General features: G+C 40.6%; 1 protein-coding gene across 3 annotated transcripts in view; it reads right to left on the reverse strand.

Moving 5' to 3' along the window:
* Positions 1 to 22,175, reverse strand: part of PCSK5 (proprotein convertase subtilisin/kexin type 5) — a 635,867-nt gene that overhangs the window by 314,191 nt on the left and 299,501 nt on the right. For all 3 annotated transcript variants that reach the window (XM_073634106.1, XM_073634125.1, XM_073634116.1), the window contains exon 10: positions 10,215 to 10,318. In XM_073634106.1, the coding sequence (XP_073490207.1) occupies positions 10,215 to 10,318 (104 nt within the window). The remainder of the gene's footprint in view (positions 1 to 10,214; positions 10,319 to 22,175) is intronic.

Consider the following 22,175-nt stretch of genomic DNA (forward strand, 5'->3'; position numbering starts at 1 on the left):
ATCAGCATATAGAACAATAAATAGATATTTACTTTCACATCTACTATATACAATTCTGTTATTCTATTTTCTTTCTAAGGATGCTACTCATTCTTTAAGAACAATGTCTAAAAGAAGCACACCAAACAGTAGATTCCAGAATTTTCAGTACTTTTTTTTTTTATTTTGTGTTACTATTGTATTTTTTTTGTATAGCTGCTAAGATTGCAACATAGAGTATTTCCTTTGACACAGTTTTTCCCCTTAAGATATCAATGTGCTCAACCCTTTAAACACATAAAAGGGGATATAAATACGGAGAGAAGAAATATGGATTCATAGAACCTCAAACTATAAAATGTATTCTGACAATACTAAGGAAGAGCATATGGATCTAATTTACAGAGTATGTGCTCTTGTCTAATTTTATAAAATATTTAATCCTTACCAATAAAGTATGATTTGTTACCAAACTGAAGGTACAGCAACATTCCAAAATTGTTTAGATATGGAAACAGTTAGTTATAAAGGCATAATTGCAACAGTTTGTATACTTTACAAGTGAGGCAAATGTTGCAGTCACTCACATCCACAATTTAGAAAAAGTAGTGTTTGATTCCATCCTAAAGCCTATTTAGTAAAGTGACCCCTACAGCAGTCAAAAGTTTGCACCTTGTTAAAGTAAATATACTGATAATACTTTATTTGCATACAAAATTTGACTGATGTCTTTCTTAACCATTATTTGGAACATGATTAAAATCATAATGTGAATCCATAATGCAAAAAAATGATAAATGCCAAATTCATACTGCACCAAACTGACAAAGTCAAAAGAACAATTTTGGTTTTCCTTATCATCATCTGCTGAAAGCCACATGATGGGGAATAGGGATGGGCCGAACACCCCCCGTTTCGGTTTGCACCAGAACACCTCAGACAGGCAAAAAGTTCTAGCGAATATGAGAACCCTATTAAAGTCTATGGGACACGAACATTACAAATCAAAAGTCCTCATTTTAAGGGCTTATATGCAAGTTTTTGCCATAAAAAGAGTATGGGGACCCGGGTACTGCCCTAGGGGTATAAATGCAAAAAAAAGTTTTTAAACCAATAGTTTTTTCAGGAGCAGTGATTTCATGCTTAAAGTGAAACAATAAAAATGAAATATTCATTTAAATATCCCCTTAGTCTGCCTGCAAAGTGGCATATCTGTGCGATGTGTAGAACAATGCTGCAGCAATAATGACATTTCTAAAGGAAAAAATGTCATTTAAACTTGCTCATGGCTGTAATGTATTGCCGATCCCAGCAACATAGATGAAAAATCAATGAGAAAAACTGTGAGAGGTCCCCCCCCCCCCCGAGTCCATACCAGGACCTTCGGGTCTGCTATGAATTTTGACTCCATGGCAAACTTTAAAAAAAAATTAGCGTGGGTTTCCCCCCAAAATCCATACCAGACCCTTATCTGAGCATGCAGCCTGGAGGTCAAGATAGGGGTGGGACGAGCGAGTGCCCCCCCTCCTGAACCATACCAGGCCACATGCCCTCAACATGCGGGGTGGGCGTTTTGGGGCAGGGGGGCTCTGTGTCCCACCCCACCCCACCCCAAAGCACTTTGTCCCCACATTGATGGGGACAAGGGCCTCCTCCCAACAACCCAGGGCTGTGGTTTTCTAAGCTATGGTTAAGCACTATATATAGTGTTAAACACGTTAGCTTTTTTGTTCTGCTGTGGTATGTACTTTTGTTTGTAGTTTTTGAATAAAAGGCATACTCGGAGTGCGGCTGTGCAGAACGACTTCTTACCTGGGCTGTGGTTGTCAGGGTCTGCGGGCGGGGGGCTTATAGAAATCTGGAAGCCCCCTTTAACAAGAGGGCCCCCCAATACAACCCCCCATGTGAATGGGTATCGGGTATATTGTACCCCTACCCATTCACCAAAAAAAGTGTCAAAAAATAAAAACCACAAGGGACAGTTTTTGACAATTCCTTTATTAAAAAAGAAAAAAAGTGTCCCGCGATATACATCCATCGTCAATCACACCGCCCGACGGACCCGAAAAATTGAAAAAACCTCCACCTCCATGGGAGGCCTCCCGGTGACGGCTGTGTTTTCGCTTTGACAGCTCTTATATAGGCAAGGGCGGGCCATCCGGTGATGTAACCGAATGACACCGCTGCCCTTTGACATCACATAACGTCAGAACCTTTTGACTGTGCGCTGGGCAGGCGAACATCCCACTAAGTGCCCAGAAAGTTTAGGTGGTAGGCGAATACCTGAATGGGCGATGTTCAGGCCAAACTTATGCTCGGCCCAAACCGTTCGCCCATCCCAAGTGGTGCCTGAACCCTGTAACGCCTCCCAGTTACTCTTGTTGGGCACAGGAACGGGCCCTGCTGTTAACAAATTATAAAAAAATCAAAATTTCATGCCCCTGTCAAACAGGTGCAGAAAAATTGGGCCTTGGGTGTTGGTGGTGCCTGAACAGTGTAACCCCTCACAGTTACTCTTGTTGGGCGCAGGAACCGGCCCTGCTGTTAAAACTCTGTACACAAATTTAAATTTTATGCCCCTGTCAAACGTTTATTCTGACACAATCCTCCTCCTCTTTCTCTTCCTTCTGTGTGTTTGGTTCCCCCGCAGGAATGGTATTTGCATAAAGGGGGCCTTGAAAGGAAAGGAAGTCCTCCTCTTCCTCCCACTGTTCTGCCTCAAGTGCCCTGTCCATGATGCCACGAAGCATGTGCTCCAGCAGGAAGACTAGAGGGACAGTGTCACTGATGCATGCATTGTCACTGCTCATAATCCTTGTGGCCTCCTCAAATGGTGACAGGACAGTGCATGCATCCTTTATCAGTAGCCACTGGTTTGGCGAAAAGAAGCCAAGCTCCCCTGAGCATGTCCTTGTGCCATACTCACACAGGTACTTATTGATGGTCCTCTGCTGCGTGGGCAGCTGCTGCAGCATTTTCAATGTTGAGTTCCACCTGGTGGGCATGTCACAAATGAGGCAGTTGGTGGGCAGGTTGAATTCCCATTGAATGTCAGCCAGTCGAGCACTGGCCTTATATGATCGTCAGAACTGGTAACAGACTTTTCTGGCCTGCCTCAGAAGATCTTGTAAGCCTTGGTATCTGTTCAAGAAACTCTGCACCACCAAATTCAGGACGTGTGCCAAGCATGGAACATGTGTCAAGTGTCCCTGTCGGAGGGCGGAGAGAAGGTTGGTGCCATTGTTGCATACAATCACTCCTGGCTCAAGCTGCCGTGGCTTCAAACACCTCTGGGCCTACCCCTGCAGAGCTGACAGAATCTCTGCCCCAGTGTGGCTCCTGTACCCTAGACAGACCAACTGAAGCACCACATGGCACCTTTTAGCCTGACTGCTTGCGTAGCCCCTTAAACGCTTAGGAAGCACTGCTGGTTCAGAGGACTATTCAGTAGAAGAGACCACAGAGGAAGAAGAAGAGGAGGAGGTGGAGCAGACAGATGTGGCAGAATCACCACCAGCTTTTTTGGAGGCGTGGTGGCGGAGCAAGCTCCAGCACTGAACCCTGTCCTGCATCCTTGCCAGCTGCCAGTGCATTGTGAAGGAAATGTAACGTCCCTGACAATGCCTGCTGTACCATGAGTCAGAAGTAATGTGAACCTTGCTGCTGTCCAACGAGGCCTAAACATTGCTTTCCACATGACGGTAGAGAGCTGAAATAGCCTTACGTGAAAAGAACCTGCCACTGTGATATAGCACATTCCAAAAATTTGGCGAAGGTAGCATTTAAACACTGAGCATGTGGATGGCTAGGACAGCATATTTTTTTACAGTTCAAGAAATCAACAGGTGGTGTACTGCTAGCAGATTGGCTGCAAATACTTGTGGCACCCATTGCTATTCCATCATTCCTCTCAGTGCAGGTTTTTGAGAAGCCTTGAGGTATAGTAGGGGTAGAGATCCCAGATGAGGAGCAAAGAGTCTGCATTTTTTTATGATGTGGGTCTTTCAGGTGCTGTTGCAAACGGACTGCATGACAGGTCGTCATATGTCTTGTCAAGCGGGTGGTGTTCTGGCCACGCTTGATCCGCTTCAGATAGAGATTGTAAACAGCAATGGTGCGATCTAACTATACATGTGTTGAAAAAAAGCCCACACCAATGAACTTTTGGAAGTTAGCGGGGAGACAGCAGTGCCCTGCACCTGTCGAGCTCTGTGGTGTTATGCAACAGGGTGACTGCTCTTAAGCTGGCCCCTGGAGGACATCATGACTCGTTGGAGTTGCCTCCTCCTCCTCACTTTCCTCCTCTGTTCTCTCAGGCACACAAGTACAGCCATTGACCTCATCATCCCCTCCCTCCTTGTCACTGGAGCACACTTGGCAGTATGCTGCAGCTGGGGGGACATGACTGCTAGTTTCTTGTCCTTCTGTGGGACCCCCTCTCTCTAGGCTCACTCCCTTCCTCAACCTGGGAACTAACATCAGAGCATTCAAATTACTGCGCATCCTCCAGCAGCATGTAACCGACAGCATTATCAAATTATTCTGGTGACTCCGTGCGTGATGGTGGGGCTACAGAAGGAGTAGTTGTGGACAAGGAGTCAGTGGAATAGGCCGCTTTGGCAGCTACGGGGGAAGGCAAAAAGAGTCTGGTTGACAGAGGATAAGGAGGATGAGGACGGCTTAGTTATCCACTCCACCAACTCTTCTGCAAGTTTTGGCTCAATAGCATGGCAAGCAGCGGAAAAAAAGGACAAGTGTGCCCCGCCTACAGAGGATGCACCATGTCCGCGACCACCACTTTTCACTGTAGACACAGAGGCTGCTTGCCCTCTTTTAGTGGCCTGTGAGCGTCTGCGTCTCCTTGTTGGCCTTCTGGACACGATGGGGATTTTTTGGGGTTTCTTTTTTTTGCTTGGTGCACTATAAACTGTTTTATTATTGTTTTTTATTTTTGGTGGGATTTTTATAACTCTTTTTTACAGAGTGTGGGAAGGGAATAGGGTGCTTGGGTGCAATACTTCTGTGCTTGATGCACTATAAACTGTTTTTTTTTTTTAAGAAAATAACGATGCAGCAACTTTGGAGAATTTTTTTTCACTGCTGCTGCTGCTGCAAAAACCTAAAATAAAAATAAATAAAATAAAAGAAATAAGAAAGGCCAAATAAAAAGAAAAAGAGGAAACACTGCTGGCAAAGAAAGAGAAACACCTGTGACGCAGAAGTGGGGACAGCAATTATTCCCCAAAGATTGTTAATGCTGCTGCGCCACAAAAAAAAAAAAAATCTAAGGTATACCACTGCTGTGCTGACGCAGAAGGAATAACACCTGCAACACAGAAGGGGGAGTACTAATAATGCAGCAACAGAACCTGATACTGCAAAAAAAAGAAAGAAAGAAAGAAAAAAAAATGGGATCAGCGGTGGCACACCGACGCTTCAGTAGCACCACAACACTATTATACACACTACACTGCACTGTATTATATACACTGCACTATACTATGTTATTCACATCGCAGCACGCTGTATTACAGGGATATGCAATTAGCGGACCTCCAGCTGTTGCAAAACTACAAGTCCTACATGCCTCTGGGTGTCATGCTTGTGGCTGTCAGAGTCTTGCTATGCCTCATGGGACTTGTAGTTCTGCAACAGCTGGAGGTCCGCTAATTGCAAATCCCTGCTGTATTAGATACTGTGCACTGCACTGTTATATATACTATGCACTGTAGTATATACGATGCACTGCACTGTAGTATATACGATGCACTGCACTGTATACTCTGCACTGCAGTATATACACTCTGCACTGCACTGTAGTATATATTATGCACTGCATTATATACACTACACTGACTGCACTGTATTAAGTATTATACACTGCCTGCACTGTAATATATATACTACACTGTCTGCACTGTAATATATATATACTACACTGACTGCACTGTAATATATATTCACACTGACTGTACTGCAATATACAGTATATATACTACACTGACTGCACTGTGATATATATTCTACATTGACTGCACTTTAATATATATTCTACATTGACTGCACTGTAGTATATATTTTACACTGCCTGAACTCTATATATATATATATATATATATATATATATATATATATATATATAATACTACACTAACTACATGCTCTATCCATTAACTAACCTGCCTACGCCATCTCCACTCCAACACACTACATACGGCTGCCGTGTAAGCAGCCTTATATAGTGTGGGACGTGGACTTTGGCCAATCATGGCTCTCACTGCATGGCTCTCACAGCACACTGCACTGTGATTGGCCAAAGCATGCAGGTCAGGTGCATGCTTTGGGCAATCAGAAGCCGTCAATGCACTGTGATCTCGCAATGCATTATGGGACGCTCCTCGACTGGCGCACTTGCCGCGAGCGCCCCATATGTTCGTTTGTTCTACCATCCTTAAGGACCACCCTTAATGGAGAAACTTGCAGTTTTACAGATTCATGGCATTTCCACATGGATAATACTTCTTTTGTAGTCTTATTATGTTCTTATATAATAAATTCTCAAAAACTGTGTATATATTTTTAATTATAGTATTATTGCTTTTGCTACTCTAGGAGTTACACATATTACTCTTCCTCTGACACCAATATAAGGGGCAGTTTTTCTACCACTATATTTGATACAGGATATCTTTATTCTTTCCGATACCTGTATAAGGGGCACTCTTTCTCCCACTGACAACAATGTAATGGACATTCTTCCTCCCCATAACACCAATTGTATGGGACAGTCTTCCTCCCATACAACACCAATGTAACCGACAGTACATTACATACTCCTGGCCACTGCGCTCTGTATACTGTGTTGTATGTTACATAGTCCTGACCTCTGCACTTTGTGTTACAGTCTTCTACCACTGCAGTTTGTATGCTGAACTGTGCATTAAAATATCTGATTGCTGTACTCTATAAGCTTTGCTGCATGCAACATATTCCTGACTGTTGTTCTGTGAAATCTGCACTGTATGTTGCATATGGCAAACCTCAGCACTCTGAAAGATTTACTGTACATCATGAAATCCTGACCAATGTTCTATATATGCTGTGTTGAATGTTACATACTCCTGACTCTTGCACTCTATATGGTGTTAATTAAAGGAATAGAGCATGTTTACTTTTCACTTTGTAAGGGAATTTTGACACTGTAAAAGTGGTGAAAATTAACTTTGCAAAGCATACGCAAACAAGTGCAAAGAAAATATACAAAACAGACTTTTTGCTTGCGTATACTTTAAGTCAGCAGGGTTTCAATTATTTAACTAAGCTAAATGAAAATTCCCTTACAGAGTGAAAGTGAACAACCTATAGTCTTTTGTAAATCAATCCTTATGCTGTGGGTTCCATACTCCTACCTTAGAGACAATAAACTATGTATCGTTTGATAGTCCTGAATGCTGGAATACATATCCCTTACTAACTATTGTCTTGACAGTTGCTGATTGTCAAGCAGTCCCCAGCTAGGATAATCAATCCTTCTTTAAGGTAGATTTATACAGTATAAAATGTATTTAAATATTTTGTGTGGAGAAAGGCACGCGGTATACTTCATAACAGAAAATTGGAAAACTATCCTTTGCCATAAGGTTTATGTGCCTCTGTGAAATTACCTTGTGGCACAGTAATTAAGGCATGTTTTTGGGTGCAAAGACTGCAGCATATATGTGCAGTAAACAAAGCAAGAAGCCTTAGGCTCTATTTACCATGCCCTTTTGAGTCATTCTCACTGCTTAGTGTGATTTGACAATGCAGACTTTTCACTATGGTATGCTAAGTATGCTGTTATTTTCTCTCTTCATTCTGCCCAAGGGTGTACTCAGCCTTTTATAATCTTGGCAATGCCCCTTCTGGTTAATATAAGAGAAATGTGGGTTTTAAAAAAACAACACAAACACACATACTCACCTAGATGCATTGATCTGATGCTGCAGCTGTCCCCCCCGCAGGCTCTACACCAAGAACTGAGCGCTCAAAGACCACTGATTTCTCAGTTCTTAGGTCCTCACTGATCACAGCGTTGCCCCTCAAGCACTCACTGGACCGCAGGACTGTTGAGGGGGTTGGAACGGCTGGCTCAGGCTCTCAGTGGCACACTGAGTGGCTGAGCCAGCTGCCAATCAGGCATCTGAGTAGATCTCGACTTTATTGTCGGGATCCCTGCAAAGCCTGGACCGGCTCTGTGAAATCAGTTGACAATAGGTTTTAGCCCACTGTTGGACAAATCTGGGTCACTGGAGTGCAGAACTAAGTGCACTCCTGTGACCCACAGGAGAAGTATGGCCAAAAGAGCTCAGGAGCTTATCCTGTAAGATAGAAGTCCATCACATTAATGATTCTCTAGCTCTTCCTTTGCTAAAAGAAGTGCTACTAGAGTTAAGAGTAGGTATTACTTATATCTGGCCAGGAATAACTGAATTGGGTCAATGTTACTAGAGGCCATGGCTGGATGACTCATCCTGGCAGCTCTCTGGTGCCTTTCCCTGGTGTCTGGAAGGTTGGAGAACCTTCTAGAACTAGAGGACAGGGGTTAGAAGGAGCTGCCATGAACAATTATGGGGCCTCAGCCAATCCCCAGAAGTGGGCTGGCAGGGGACTGAGACAACCCCATAAATAGACATGGGTCATTCCAGCAGGGGAGTCGGGTGGAAGATGGAGGAGTGCGGAGGAGAGGCTGTTAGTGGCCTTTGAGGGACCCTTTACCGGGGGGGGGTTCTACCTCTGGCCGGGTGCTCAGGAAAGCTGGCCTGGAAGGATCATGCACAGGAAGCAGTGGAAGGAGTCATGCTGGAGAGGCAGTGGGAAGGGGCAAAGAGAGACAGTGAGTAAATCAGCATGGTGCAAGGAAAGACAAGGGGAGAGACCGCCATCTATAGCAGTCCTCTCTTGCAGACCGCGTAGTCCCAAATATTCATCTAACCTTGCCTTGGGAGGTATCCATGTGTGTGAGCCAGGACTAGGGAGGACTAGGGCGGAAATTCAGTCAGGAGGACAGAGGAAGATCAGCCAGCCATGGCTGCTGGCAGCCAGGTGGGCAAGCATTTTCTGCAAGCAAGTGGAGCTGGGATCAGTGGCCACAGGGAAGCAGAAGGAGGAATGTAATGCTGTTCATTCACATTGCACTACTTTGTCAAGGGACTGAGGGTTTCGGCCTGTTATGGGCCTTTGCTGGACTAGTAACATCCTGCTAGTTTCCACAGGAGTGAGCAGTAGGTGATGTGTACTGGAAACCAAGTCTGTGCAGGAGGAAAGAAGAAGAGGACTTTTTGTAAATAGAGAGGAAGCTGTCCGCCTGGTTCATAGTTCTGGACATTTTTTCAAGTTGGGTATCCCATAATTCCCTACCCCATCCAAGTTATCAACCCCTAATAAAACATCAAAAACCAGCCAAGAACTGTTTTCTGCAGTGGAATGCATGAAGGAAATGCTGTGTGACTGGCTGAGCAGCAGTGGGGACCAAGGACATTAGCAACTTCTCTGGGGGTACGGCTACACAGGTGTTATTCCCTGCAATATTTTTATGAACTCTTAGCTTTGTAACTACTACTTTAAACTAATCACCAAAGACAACTTCATCTATTTTCCCTATATTTTAAACAGAGGAAATTTAAGGTAGCATATCTAAAATAGTTCTGGAGAAGAAGATTTACATAGATGTCTTTTCCTCCATCTCTTGTCAGTCCAGTCTCTACATAGTACAACTCTGCCCTGTATCTCTATTGCTTAAATTTTTTTAAAAAAAAAAAGCTTGATGGGGGGAACAAATGGTTGTAAACAATCATGTAAACATGTCTGTGAGATTTTTACAGGTTTAAAAAAAAATGCCTATAACTTAATGGCTATAATAGCTATAAGCAACTGTATAAGACTGAATCAGCCACAGATATATGTGTACCCTTCTCAGAATTCCCACAGAATAAATTACACTAGTGTGTTCAAACTTATTTTGGTTTCAGTTTACCTGTAAATTCTTTATACAACAGAAACCAAGACCATTGGTATTTTTACTATGTAGTGACTATGAATTTGCACCAACAGCCAACACTGAAAAAAGCTGAACATAAGGAATTTGTTTTTGCTTTTCTTACTGCTTACTGTACATTTACCAGTAAACAAAGATACACTTAAAATGTAGTTAAACTGTCCAAGTTAAGAATCAGTAGTGAAAATGATAACAGACTTACCTTTGTGACCTGCTGCATTTGTCTTCCAGTCTGGAGCATTTAAGTGCCTTGGACGGGAGGTCCTTACAATTATATGCTGCACATCTCTCCATGTTAAGAACGGGCTATAAAATAAGAGAGACAATATCATATTAGTAATAGTAATTAGTAATATCATTTACTGATGTGAAAATACCAAGTTTGAATATACAATGCACAATATATATATATATATATATATATATATATATTTTTTTTTTTTTTTTTTTCTTTTTAGACCTACTGTAAAATCCATTTCTTGGCATTTTTTTTAAGTGACACAGGATTCAGTGTTCAGAGGCAATTTGGTTATACTGCCTCCTACTGGAGAATTTGGAAACTGAAAAACTAAAAAGCAGTGGCTAGTCTGGCGTAACCCCTCCAACTTCCAGCCTCAGTTTTGTAGCATAGCAGTACTAGAAGTAAGATCACAAACACAGAGGGTGGGATGTGTGTCCCTTAAAAAAAACTCCAAGAAATAGATTTTATAGTACATACAAAAATCTTCTTTTCTTTCTCATTCATTAAGGGTCAAAAAGTGGGCAAAAATAACAAAACACTAACAGATCCACATCATAAAAACAACAGAACAGGGGACAATTTGCAGCTAAGAAGAGCTGCCTGAAGCATCTTATTCCTGAAGCTGGCATCAGAGATGACTTGAACATCCATCTGGTAAAACCTAGGGAATATGGGAACAGAAGACCAGGTGGCAGCTTTGCAAATCTGGGAACTGGTTGCCTGATGCCAAAAGGATTAAGAAGAACTCACACATTTAGAAGAGCAAGCTTTACCAACAGTGGGTGGGACCCAATCCTTTAAATGATGAGCTTGAACAATGGCCTGTCTGAGCCACTGAGAAATGGTGGAAAAAGAAGTTGGTTCCCCTTTATGGGGACCATTTGCAATGACAAAAAAAACACTTTCAAATAGAAGCAGTGGCCGAGCAGCAAACCTGCACAGAATGAACTACATACAGATAGAAGGTAGAGGCCTTGGAGGAACAAAATAGCACTTCTTGTCCCTAAAAATAAAGGAGTCCTGTTCCACAGACCAACATTTTAGCCAAAGAGTTCCCCACATATTCACTGACATGAGATTTGGGAAAAAAGATTGACAACATTGACAGAACAGTTTACAGAGTAGTGTAGAGCTGTGGGCATGAGCTCCAAATGCTTTACAAATAAATGGTAATGATAGTAGCTCGATCCTTTAATATGTGTTTAATCTGTTCTACCAATGATTGATAGACATTTCTGGTAGGTTGAAAGCCAAATACAGGGAAAGGATTTGCAGACGTTTTTCAATAGGATCCTTAAACACAAATGTATCCACAGGTATGGTCAGTACTCTATAAAGACAGGAAATCACCAGATCTTCAGTGGGAATGACTCACTTCTTGATAAAGGATATTGGTCTATAATAGGTTTAGAAGGACTGAATAGTTTATCAAAGCTTTTTCAGTCTCTGTACTGAACACTTATAAATAAGGAGTGTATCAGAAAAGATTTAGAGCCTCTAAGAGATCACAGACTAGTAACAGCATTAGAAGCTACTGTACATGATGTTCTTCCATTTTTAATGTGCAAGCACTGTATCAATAAGAACTGATATGGTAAGTTTAAACCTGGGTCTTATAGCAGCTGACTGTAGCTCCTCAGGAACAAAATCATCTATCTAGGATTTGTAAAACTCTTAATCAGTTTGGGCACAACAGAAAGCTCAGAAGCCACTATAGCTGCAGTATATCAGATAATGATTTTGGAGGGGAAGGTGTAAAAGTCCACATAACGCCTCTGCTTTCTGAGTCACCAGTCAAAGTTGTGATTTGTCCCACAAATTCCAGCATAGCTGTGGAAACTCCTCTCTGGATAAGGCAGAGAATGGTGCCACATCTAGCAGGCTAACAGGCTATTGATGACTCTCCAAAGTTTATGGACTCAAGATGGGGGCCACGATCAAGACTGTCGGTGTCTCGGTCTAAGAGGTTGATACTGTAGGCAACCCTAAAACTGTTAGTGGATCACAAGCTAGAGGGACCCAAAGTAGAATAACTGCTCCCTTTGTGCTGGGGATCTGACATGCTGCACTGCTTGACAGAGACAATTTAGACAAGAACATCAGGTGCAAATTATATGGATTCACAAGCCAGCTGCTGAGAGCAGGAGACATTCGAAAGGCTGGAGGTGACCAGGTCACTGTAGGTGGCACCAAGAATGAATCAAGGTGGAACCACATGTCCCTTGCAAATAGGAGTAATGGCTGGAAAATGCTACCTCACACTGAAAAGGCTGGAAGCAGAGCATAGAGTGGACAACATTTTAACCCTTTCCATGGACCAGTCAAAAAAAGAGAATAGTAATGGTGTTCAACAGTTACAATAAATTTAGTAGCTCCTACTGCTCAGCCCACACAGCCTACTAATTCAAGAGCCTTCAAAAACAGGGTTATACCAGCTGTGTCACAGCTCTGGACTTGGAAAGTGCTCTGCAGCTAACACAATACACAAAGGCCTGGAATGTACCAAAAGCAGAAGCCAATGCCTAAACTTCATACAGGCCCCGCAATCTTCAGTCCAGTGGGGTCTGAGGTTACAATGATCTGGATGGCTGCATAAAGAGCTCAGCTCAGCGGTACATAGATAAAGTCTTTATTGTAAGGCAAAATAATCTTGCAAAATAGAAAATGGCTAGTAGAAAAAAGTTAAACTCTTCTCAATATAGAAAAGCTATTCATCCTCCTAGGACCCTAACAAAAAACTCAAGCACGCTGGAAGTGGAGAGGGTTATACTTAAATGGCCACTGTTTTTTTGTTAGAAATGGTCAGAATCCTCCTGTAGGTGGCGGTATAATCCAATTGACTCTGAATACTGTATCCTGTGTAATTTAATAAATGGGATATGTTTCCATGCCACACCACAAATACTTTAGTTAACTTAAAGTGGTATTAACCCACCAAAATGTAAATGCAGTTTACAAATCCTGTGGTGGTTGCATTTGTTTTCTTTTTAAAGCATATTTTCTTTATTTTAACTTCCTGTCCTCCCAGTGTTTCCACTCCACTTCTAAGAAACAATGGAGACATTCTTGGACAGCAGCACTGTCAGTCTGGGGAGAGGGTAGTGTTAAAAGCAATAGCAAATTTAGATGAGTTTGACTAAAAAGCGGAACTCAAGCTGACACTTTTTAAGTAGTTTCAGCAAAATGCATTTGCTTCCTTATAGGATAAAGGTTTTATATTAAGGAATACAAGCTGACCATTGTAAACATACTGTCACCAGTGTCCCTGCTCACTGCCACACCAATTATATGATGACCCTGTACTGCACTGGTGACAGTATGTAAAAAAAAATAATTGTAAACAAAAAGTATTTTTAAAAAATGTCTTCATTTTCAAAAAAATTGTGAAAAAAAAATTACATCTTGAAAAAACTTGCCATGCCTCTTACTAAATACCTTGGACTATCTACTTTCCAAAAAGAGGTCATTTGGGGGTTATTTGTACTGCTCTGGTGTCTTCAGGAGAATTGAGATAGGCCGACAGTACATCAGGATTGATCAATTTTCATATATACTGTATATACCATAGTTTGTGGACCCTATAACTTTCTGACAGACTTAATAATAAACACTGATTTGAGTTATTTTCACCAATGAAATGTAGCAAAATACATTTTGGCCGAAATTTATGAAGAAAGATAATTTATTTGCAAAATGTTATAACAAAAATGAGGAAATACACTTTTTTTCAAAATGTTTAGTCTTTTTTATTTTATTTTAGCAAAAAATAAAAAACCCAGTGATAATTGAATACCACCAAAATAAATTTCCATTGGTGTAAAATAAATAAATAAATAATATGGGCACAGTGTCATTCAAAGTGTGACAGTGCTGAAAGCTGAAAATTGGCCTGGGCAAGAAGGGGGTGAAAGTGCCTTGTATTTAAGTGGTTAATCAAATTAGTCCAATTAAAAAACAAATTAGTATGTCTTGTGAGCTTGACACCTTGTGCCCAGAACATCTGCTACATCATGCTGATCGACTAAATTACTCATGCAACAGCAAAACCTCTATGATTTTTTCATACAAAGTAACAAAAACTGAAAATGAACCATTAGACAATAATACCGGTAATATTTTACAATTCTGTAATTGCACAGGGGTTAAATTATGTGGCCCTTTGAGGTGAAAACTTTCTTAATAAGTGGTCTAACTGGCTGCTATATCTTATTTGTTATTTCAAAATATGCAAAAGAAGTGGAAAACTCTGAGCTATTAGTGTAAATACTCCACTCCAATGAAAAGTTTATGCAGGTGCAGGCGTTGAATAAGAACTGAGTTATAAGGTAATCTAAAGTCTCTCAATTAATCAGGTGGAGACAGTGATATATTTATGTTTGCAAACACAGACCATTTCTAAATTACTTGATACGTGGTCGTGCATAACTACAACTGTCTCACATGCAAATGATTAACTCCATTTTGATAGCTTCTTTACAAAACAGGAAAAGCTTAGCGAAGATTAATAGATCACTACCGCATCAGCCAATTTATGCCATTAATTTTAAATGAACTGCATTATTAAGCTCAATACAACCTGTCTGGAGGAACTAAATAATTTCCACATGTACACCTTGGTAGCGGTGATACTAAAACAAAGAAACTTGGAAAATAAAAACTGTGAAAGCACAAAGCAGAGGGTTGTTTACCGAGATCTATAATACAACTAAATAGCATTAGTGTCTGCGCATACTGTGCTAAGGAAGAGGTGTTTATGCATAACAAATAAAAAGTTGTATTTTCTTTTGCATTTATTTTTATTGAAAATGATACTTAGACAATCACAAGTTCAACATGAGCCAACCATGATTGTAAAACAGATGCAGCATTAATATTAACAGACTTTATTTAGTCTGCTATAAATAGTAAAAGCATATCTATGGTCAAAATTTAAAATCATTAAAATTATTTCTACATTGTATTTAAATTATTTCTAGCCTATTCCTATTAATCTGAATGATACTGAAGTTTTTAAACATACTATGATAAAGAATTCTACACATTTCCTTGGATTCTTCAGCACATGTTAACTATGACTTGTGAGTTGCAGTGTTAATTTAGTCGACTAAAACGACTAAAGCATTTTAGTCGACTAAATGAATACTATTTTAGTCTACTAAAATACGACTAAAACTAAAACAATTTAGATGACTAAAATACGACTAAAACTAAAAGCCATTTTAGTCAAAAGACTAAAATGAGACTAAAACTAAAACGCCATTTTAGTCCAAAAACTATGACTAAAACTAAATTGCAATTAATAAAATGTATTGGAGATTTTAGTCGACTAAAACGTAGGACATTTTAGTCGACTGAAATGTACTGGAGATTTAGATGACTAAATACAACTAAAACTAAAACAATTGCAGAAGACTAAAATGGGACTAAAACTAAAATGCCATTTTAGTCCTAAGACTAAAATTAACACTGGTGAGTTGGCACTGCTATGTCACACATTTCACAGAGCGTATACGAATTTCTGAATTACAGAGGTGCTGAGAGGAGGAGTTTCAGGAGGTGGTGTCAGTACAGGAATCATTGCTTGCAGGCTGCAAGGTACCATGGAACATGTAGCCCTTAGAAATTGAAAGTAAACAGCAGAGAAGTTGCAAAACATGCATGGAATTGAGGAAGTTGTTGAAAATGTACTGCCGACAGGCAGCATTCACAATATTAAAGGAGATTTTTCAAGTAAGGAGGGGGTGGACCTTTCAATCATCCACCCATCCTTTATTAATAGATCACATTTAATTCATAGAGGCTGTAGTACAGCTTCTATGAATAGACATGTTGGGCAGAAAGGGCAGATGAGTGCCTGTCAGGTCCCTCAGTAAGATTTCTGCTAAACTGGGAAACAGCAGCAGCAAAAGGAACATTACATTGAAGGTAAGTTATACGTTATTGGCTGATTTTTAATTAAGTAAACTTAGGCTTTACATACATCATAAACTGGTTTGCTCCTCAGCAATCATGGCTTGTGGGAGTGGCCAAGCTGTTTTATTCATATGCACAGTAATATATATGTAATATATTAATTTTGATATAATTTGTTGTTACTATATCTAAATAGCTTTAGGTCTAATATACAATATAAATAAAGAAAATTATTGCACAGTTCCAAAGTTAAAAATTAAATCAAAAAATGAATATAAGCTACTGGCAACAACACAACAGGACAGTTGGTGATAGAAACAAATACAATAATATAATAATTTGCCTTGCTAAACACTCAAAATAATACAAATAGGGAAAACAGTGTCCATACAGTATATATAAACATCTCATATTAGTCTCACACAAACAACAATGTAAGTGAACACAGTCTCTTGAAGTGAATATCCAATGTGAGCAAACAGATAGTTTGTGGAATTTTCTCCCAGGTGCACCTCCACCTAAAATCATGTGAAATGCTTGCTTACCAGAGATCTAGACTCCAAATTATGGTCTAGACAAGCGTGAGTGATACACTGAAGATCTATTTGGTTCCCTCTGTTTAGGCTTTAGGCTTCGTTTCCATCTGATTTCCCCATAGAGGAGAGCGGGACTGTGTCCGTGTCCGCTCTGCACAGCAGAGCAGACAGGACCTGTCATCCGCCTGCTCAGTGGGGATCAGTTACACAGAGGCGCCTTGTGAAAGGGGCCTTAGTAATTAGATTCAAGGTTAATTTAGGGTTACTGTTATGGTCTAGGAATAGATACTAAACTTTAATGGATAGGGTTAAAGTTAGCCATTAGGAAGTATATTAATGTAACGTTTAAGTTTTAGGATTCTGTGTAAGTGGTAATGATTTATTTTGTGTAAGATTTAGGACTCATTCTCACATACAACGACCTTTGCTATCCCTCTGAAAATGGATCTGCGATGGAACGCTTTTCAGAGGGCAAATGACAGGCAGCTGGGAGACAATATGTCACCTCCTCAACGCCATAATCGTGTCCACTAAACACACATGCAGGGTAGGTGCTGAATGGCCCTATAAACTTTAAGGTCGTGTTCAGTGGTAGTACTGAATGTGACAGGGGCTTGAATTTTTTGGCACGGGATGTGTATAGCTCTGAGCAACTTCATGTCTTTCTTTAGGTGGGCAGTCAGGGGGTTGTTCAACCGCAGCTCAGCTTAGCTTAACTTTTACTGCCCCTAGCTGCACACCTAAACAAGCCCATTATGTTATGTCTTAATTGTATAGGTTATATTAACTTTAATGGGAGAGCTAAGGGTTAGACATCTGAGTGGTTTTGTCTCAGTCTAATTTCTGGTTGGCGCAAAAAGCTCCAAAACTAGAACTACTAGAGCCAGTCGCTGATGCCAAATACAAACATCCTGTTTCTTGTTCTGTATAAGATTATTAGAACAACTGAAACCTTTGAAACATAAAATTGTTCAAACAGTATCCATACAACAGGGGTTGTAGTATACCACATTACATCTAGATGGTAAAGGATGCAATCTGAAATCTCAGCTACTGATCTCAATGAATTGTGGAAGGGTAAAAAGCAATTGTTAAATCTGAATGTGCTAAAAAAAAAAAAAAAAAAAAACTTTCACTGAAAAAAAGCCAAAACAATGTCCTGTAACCTACTACAAAGCATAAAAGTAAAATTCTAGATATATATTCATTATATTTTTGGGAAATGATTACCTTACAGTTCACATGGCTTCAGATAGTCCTCAAACTAAGCTCATTGTATGTTTCTTTGTGTGCAGAACTGTATTTTTTTCTCTCCAGACTATAACAAAATAATCGCTTTAAATGAAACATCTACCAACTAATTACATTGTAGTAGGGATAACAAGCAGATTTGTAATTAGACTAAAGCCCCGTACACATGGGTCAAATATTGGGCGGTATGGGCCGGTTCAATAGAACCCGGCCGACATTCTGTTCGTGTGTATGGCAGCTGATCGGGGAATGACCGAAAAAAGTCTGCCAATCGGCATCAGATCGGCGCTCTCAGCCAATAGGTTCTGGCGGGGGGCCATCTCCATGTAAGAACACAAAAGCTCAGTGTGGGAGATCGCTGTACTAACATCAAATTGTTACATCATTCAAAGACAGGGGATTTCAATTTCAGGTGTGAGTGGACTGAAAATGCTCTAAGTTCCGCTATGCTTTAAACTAGACTTACAAATACTGATAATACATTGATGCAAACCAGCAAAAAAATCTGTATACAATTACAAGTGACAGACTTCACTGTATGAGCCTCAATGTTCTAAGAATAAACTACCAGAGGAGTTTATCTCAGTTTTAGTACTGAATTGTATGCTTTCTTATTAGGATTCTCAGCAGAAGTTCATTACATGATATATCATTATGCATCAAGCTGGATATACTGTATTTCTTACCAGATATTTAGAAATACTGCAGATATTCATATGGAAAGCATGGAATTAAGTTTCTATTTAGGCAGAAATATATACGAAATATCCAAATTTGCATATAAATACATGATTTTGTAGTAATAGTTCTGCGGTAACAGCATCACATAGCATTTGCGATTTCCTAAAGTAATATATTCATTGCAAAAGGTGCATTAGCCAATAAAGATTGTACTCTAGTAATTATATCATCTTTGTCAGAAAGCCTACATATGGTCATATCATTGGATGGGTTTTTTTCTATTTGCGCCTGCAAATGTAAGATAATGGACAGAAAGTTGTTTATAACATTCACAGTTTCAAACTTTTAAAAAAATCTATTAATCTAACATAAAACGATAAGATAATAAGGGCAAATAATGACACACATAGTTATGTTGGCTGCTCTGCTCAGAAAACGTTTTACTGTTTAATTGTTCAGACCAGACGTTTTATACCACAAATACTTACTAATCATAGTCACTGTAAATGACAATATACTACCTTTTATTTTATTTTAAAGGAAACGTGTCATAAAGGGTAACCCCATTTTTGCAGAAACAAAAATAGCTAATAAAAATATTTTAGCATATAACATTGATAAGTAAGCCATATTGGAATTTAATGTTATTAAAAATTACCTTTCCTTTAATTCCCAACTGCTGTAATGTTCTGTAAGATCCAATGCAATATGGCAACCCGGATATAGACAGGTGCAGTTTGTCCTCCATTCTGTAGGTGGCGCTGTGTTTCTGTGCCATGGTGAAGATAGAGCAGAGACTGAGAGGAACATTGTTTCTCTGCAGACTCCATAGGTCTTTTAGGGGAAGCAGCTGTCTAATTAAATTCTGCAACTGTTGGTATCCTTTGATGGCCACCCTAATGTGATTGTAAATTCTTCCTTTTTTTCAAATAATAAACTTGTTATACTTATGTGCTCTGTGCAGTGGTGTTGCACAGAGCTGGCCCGATCCTTTTCTTCTGGGGTTCCCCTGCCAGAGCTCTAGGCTCCTCCTCTTCTTTGTGCACCACCATAGGAAGTGCTTCCTATGGTGGCGCATCTGCAGGCTCACTCCCAAGCTGGGCCATGTGCACAGCTTGACCCTGACACCACGTCTTCCTCACGGGATTGGATTGACAACAGTAGGAGTCAATGCCTATGTGAAAAGGGATATAGAGCAGTGCTGGCTGCAAATGGGCACAGTGCTGGTTTGATATAGAACTCAGGTAAGTATATAGGGAGGTGAGGAGGTGATAACCTTACTGAGACAGTTTTTACCTTAATGTTATCACTTTAGGTGTGGGCAGTGTTAATAAATATCAGTTCCCTGCTGTGTTTGGCACACAATTGCAAAGTGTAAAGGCTAGGGACAGGTCCCATGTTGGTTAGGGAGAGAAACAGAGCATAGGGAAAGGTTCCTGCTTGAGGAGGGAGAGGATAGGGACACCACTATCTTCTTCTTGTTTCCGGTCACCGGACCTGCTGCTGAGGTCTATTTGTCAGCCTAGAAAAACGTTATCTATGTTTTCAGTCAGCCACAGCAGATGCCATCCCGGTAAAGTAGGCTTTGCCTGAAATAGTGCCTTACTCTGAGCCTGTGTGAATCACTGCTGCATATCTGTGCTACTTCTGAGTAACTGTTACAGAGTACTGTAGAGAAATCGGTGATTCCATGTGTGTCTTATGATGTAACCTGTGCCATTAATTCTGTACCACTGGTGTACAGAATGCCCTCAGAAATTTAATTTCCTGCTTGTGTGATTGGCTTACTGAGATACACTGGAGATTTTCTCATCAGGACACTAAAAGTGTGCCAGGGGATTATAATGAATCAGTCCCTCTCGTCCAGAATCAGTCTGCAAAGGACACGGTGAAACAAACAGCTATTTCTTTTTTTTTTTTTTTGCCACTTCAGTAGACCTTCCGAGAGACTTAAATCAACTTTGCAGTTCATTTTTTATTTCCGTCCCACTCAGAGTCTCATCATAGTAGCTCATATCATATCAAAAAGATAAATATAAAATAACACTTTCCCCGTGACGTAGGATATGTGCTGCTGTTATCGACAATATTTAACCTTCTCCCCTTCCCCACCCTCCCCTCACATCCCCTATACCTCAGTTTAACCTTCACCCCTCTCTCCATGGTCTTATCCCAACTCGTCCTACTATGCTAACCCATAGCTTTCAGTTCCTTAGCATATAACTCCAGGTTTTTTTTAATTTTTTCCAACATTCCCATTTGTCACTGCTCCTATTATTTGTTTCATTTAAACTACTACCCAAGCACTCCATGTTATATATTTCTTCCACCGCGTCTATCCATTCCCAGGTCGCTGGGCTCTCCTCCTTCTGCCAGTTCTTAGGTATCAATCTCTTCGCTGCATTTATCAGATGAGGGACCAGCGACCGCCTATATCGTTTAATATCTGACAAACAGCTATTTCTTAAGCACAGAAAAAGGTAGGAATCAACTTCCGATTCCAGCACCATATGGACTGCTCGCTCTCCCTGGGAGTTCCTGTCAAGCTACAGAACTCTTTTATATAAAAGCTGTTGCTAGCCTCCCCACTGCTCGCTCTGCTTCTGGACAGCATATGAATATCAAATTATTATTATTATTATTATACAGGATTTATATAGCGCCAACAGTTTGCGCAGCTCTTTACAACATGGGGCAGACAATACACTTACAATACAAATCAATACAGGAGGGATCAGAGGGCCCTGCTCGTTAGAGCGTACAATCTAGAAGGGAGGGTCAAGTGGAAACAAAAGGTAATAACTGTGGGGGATGAGCTGATGGAGAAAATGAAAATACAGTTGTTAGGTGTGGGTAGGATAGGCTTCTCTGAAGAGAAGGGTTTTCAGGGATTGTCTGAAAGCTAATAAAGTAGGAGATAAGCGGACAGATTGGGGTAGGGCATTCCATAGGATTGGAGAGACTTTGGAAAAGGCCTGGAGGCGAGCATGGGAGGAGGCAACAAGGGAGCTAGAGAGCAGGAGGTCTTGAGAGGAACGAAGAGAGCGAGTAGGTTGGTATTTAGAGACTAAGCTAGTGATGTAGCTGGGGGTGAAATTGTGGATGGCTTTGTACGTAGTTGTTAGAATTTTGAATTTAATTCTTTGGCCGAGCGGAAGCCAGTGGAGGGATTGACAGAGAGGAGTGGCAGACACAGAGCAATTGGTAAGGTGGATGAGTCTGGCAGCGGCATTCATAATGGATTGAAGAGGTGATAGACTATGTAGAGGTAAGCCAATGAGAAGGGAGTTGCAGTAGGCGAGGCGAGAGATGACTAGCGAGTGAATTAAGAGCTTTGTGGTGTCATTGGTTAGAAAGGGGCGTATTTTGGAGATGTTGCGGAGGTTGAGACGGCAGGATTTGGACAGTGATTGGATATGTTGCTTGAAGAAGAGTTCAGAGTCTAGGACTACACCTAGAACCTTGGCATGTGGGGATGGGCTTATAGTTATGAAATCGCTTTTGACAGAGAGATCAGGGGAAGAAGCATATGGGGGAGGAA

This window comes from Aquarana catesbeiana, linkage group LG01 (genome assembly GCF_042186555.1).
Source record: "Aquarana catesbeiana isolate 2022-GZ linkage group LG01, ASM4218655v1, whole genome shotgun sequence".
NCBI classification, from domain to species: domain Eukaryota; kingdom Metazoa; phylum Chordata; class Amphibia; order Anura; family Ranidae; genus Aquarana; species Aquarana catesbeiana.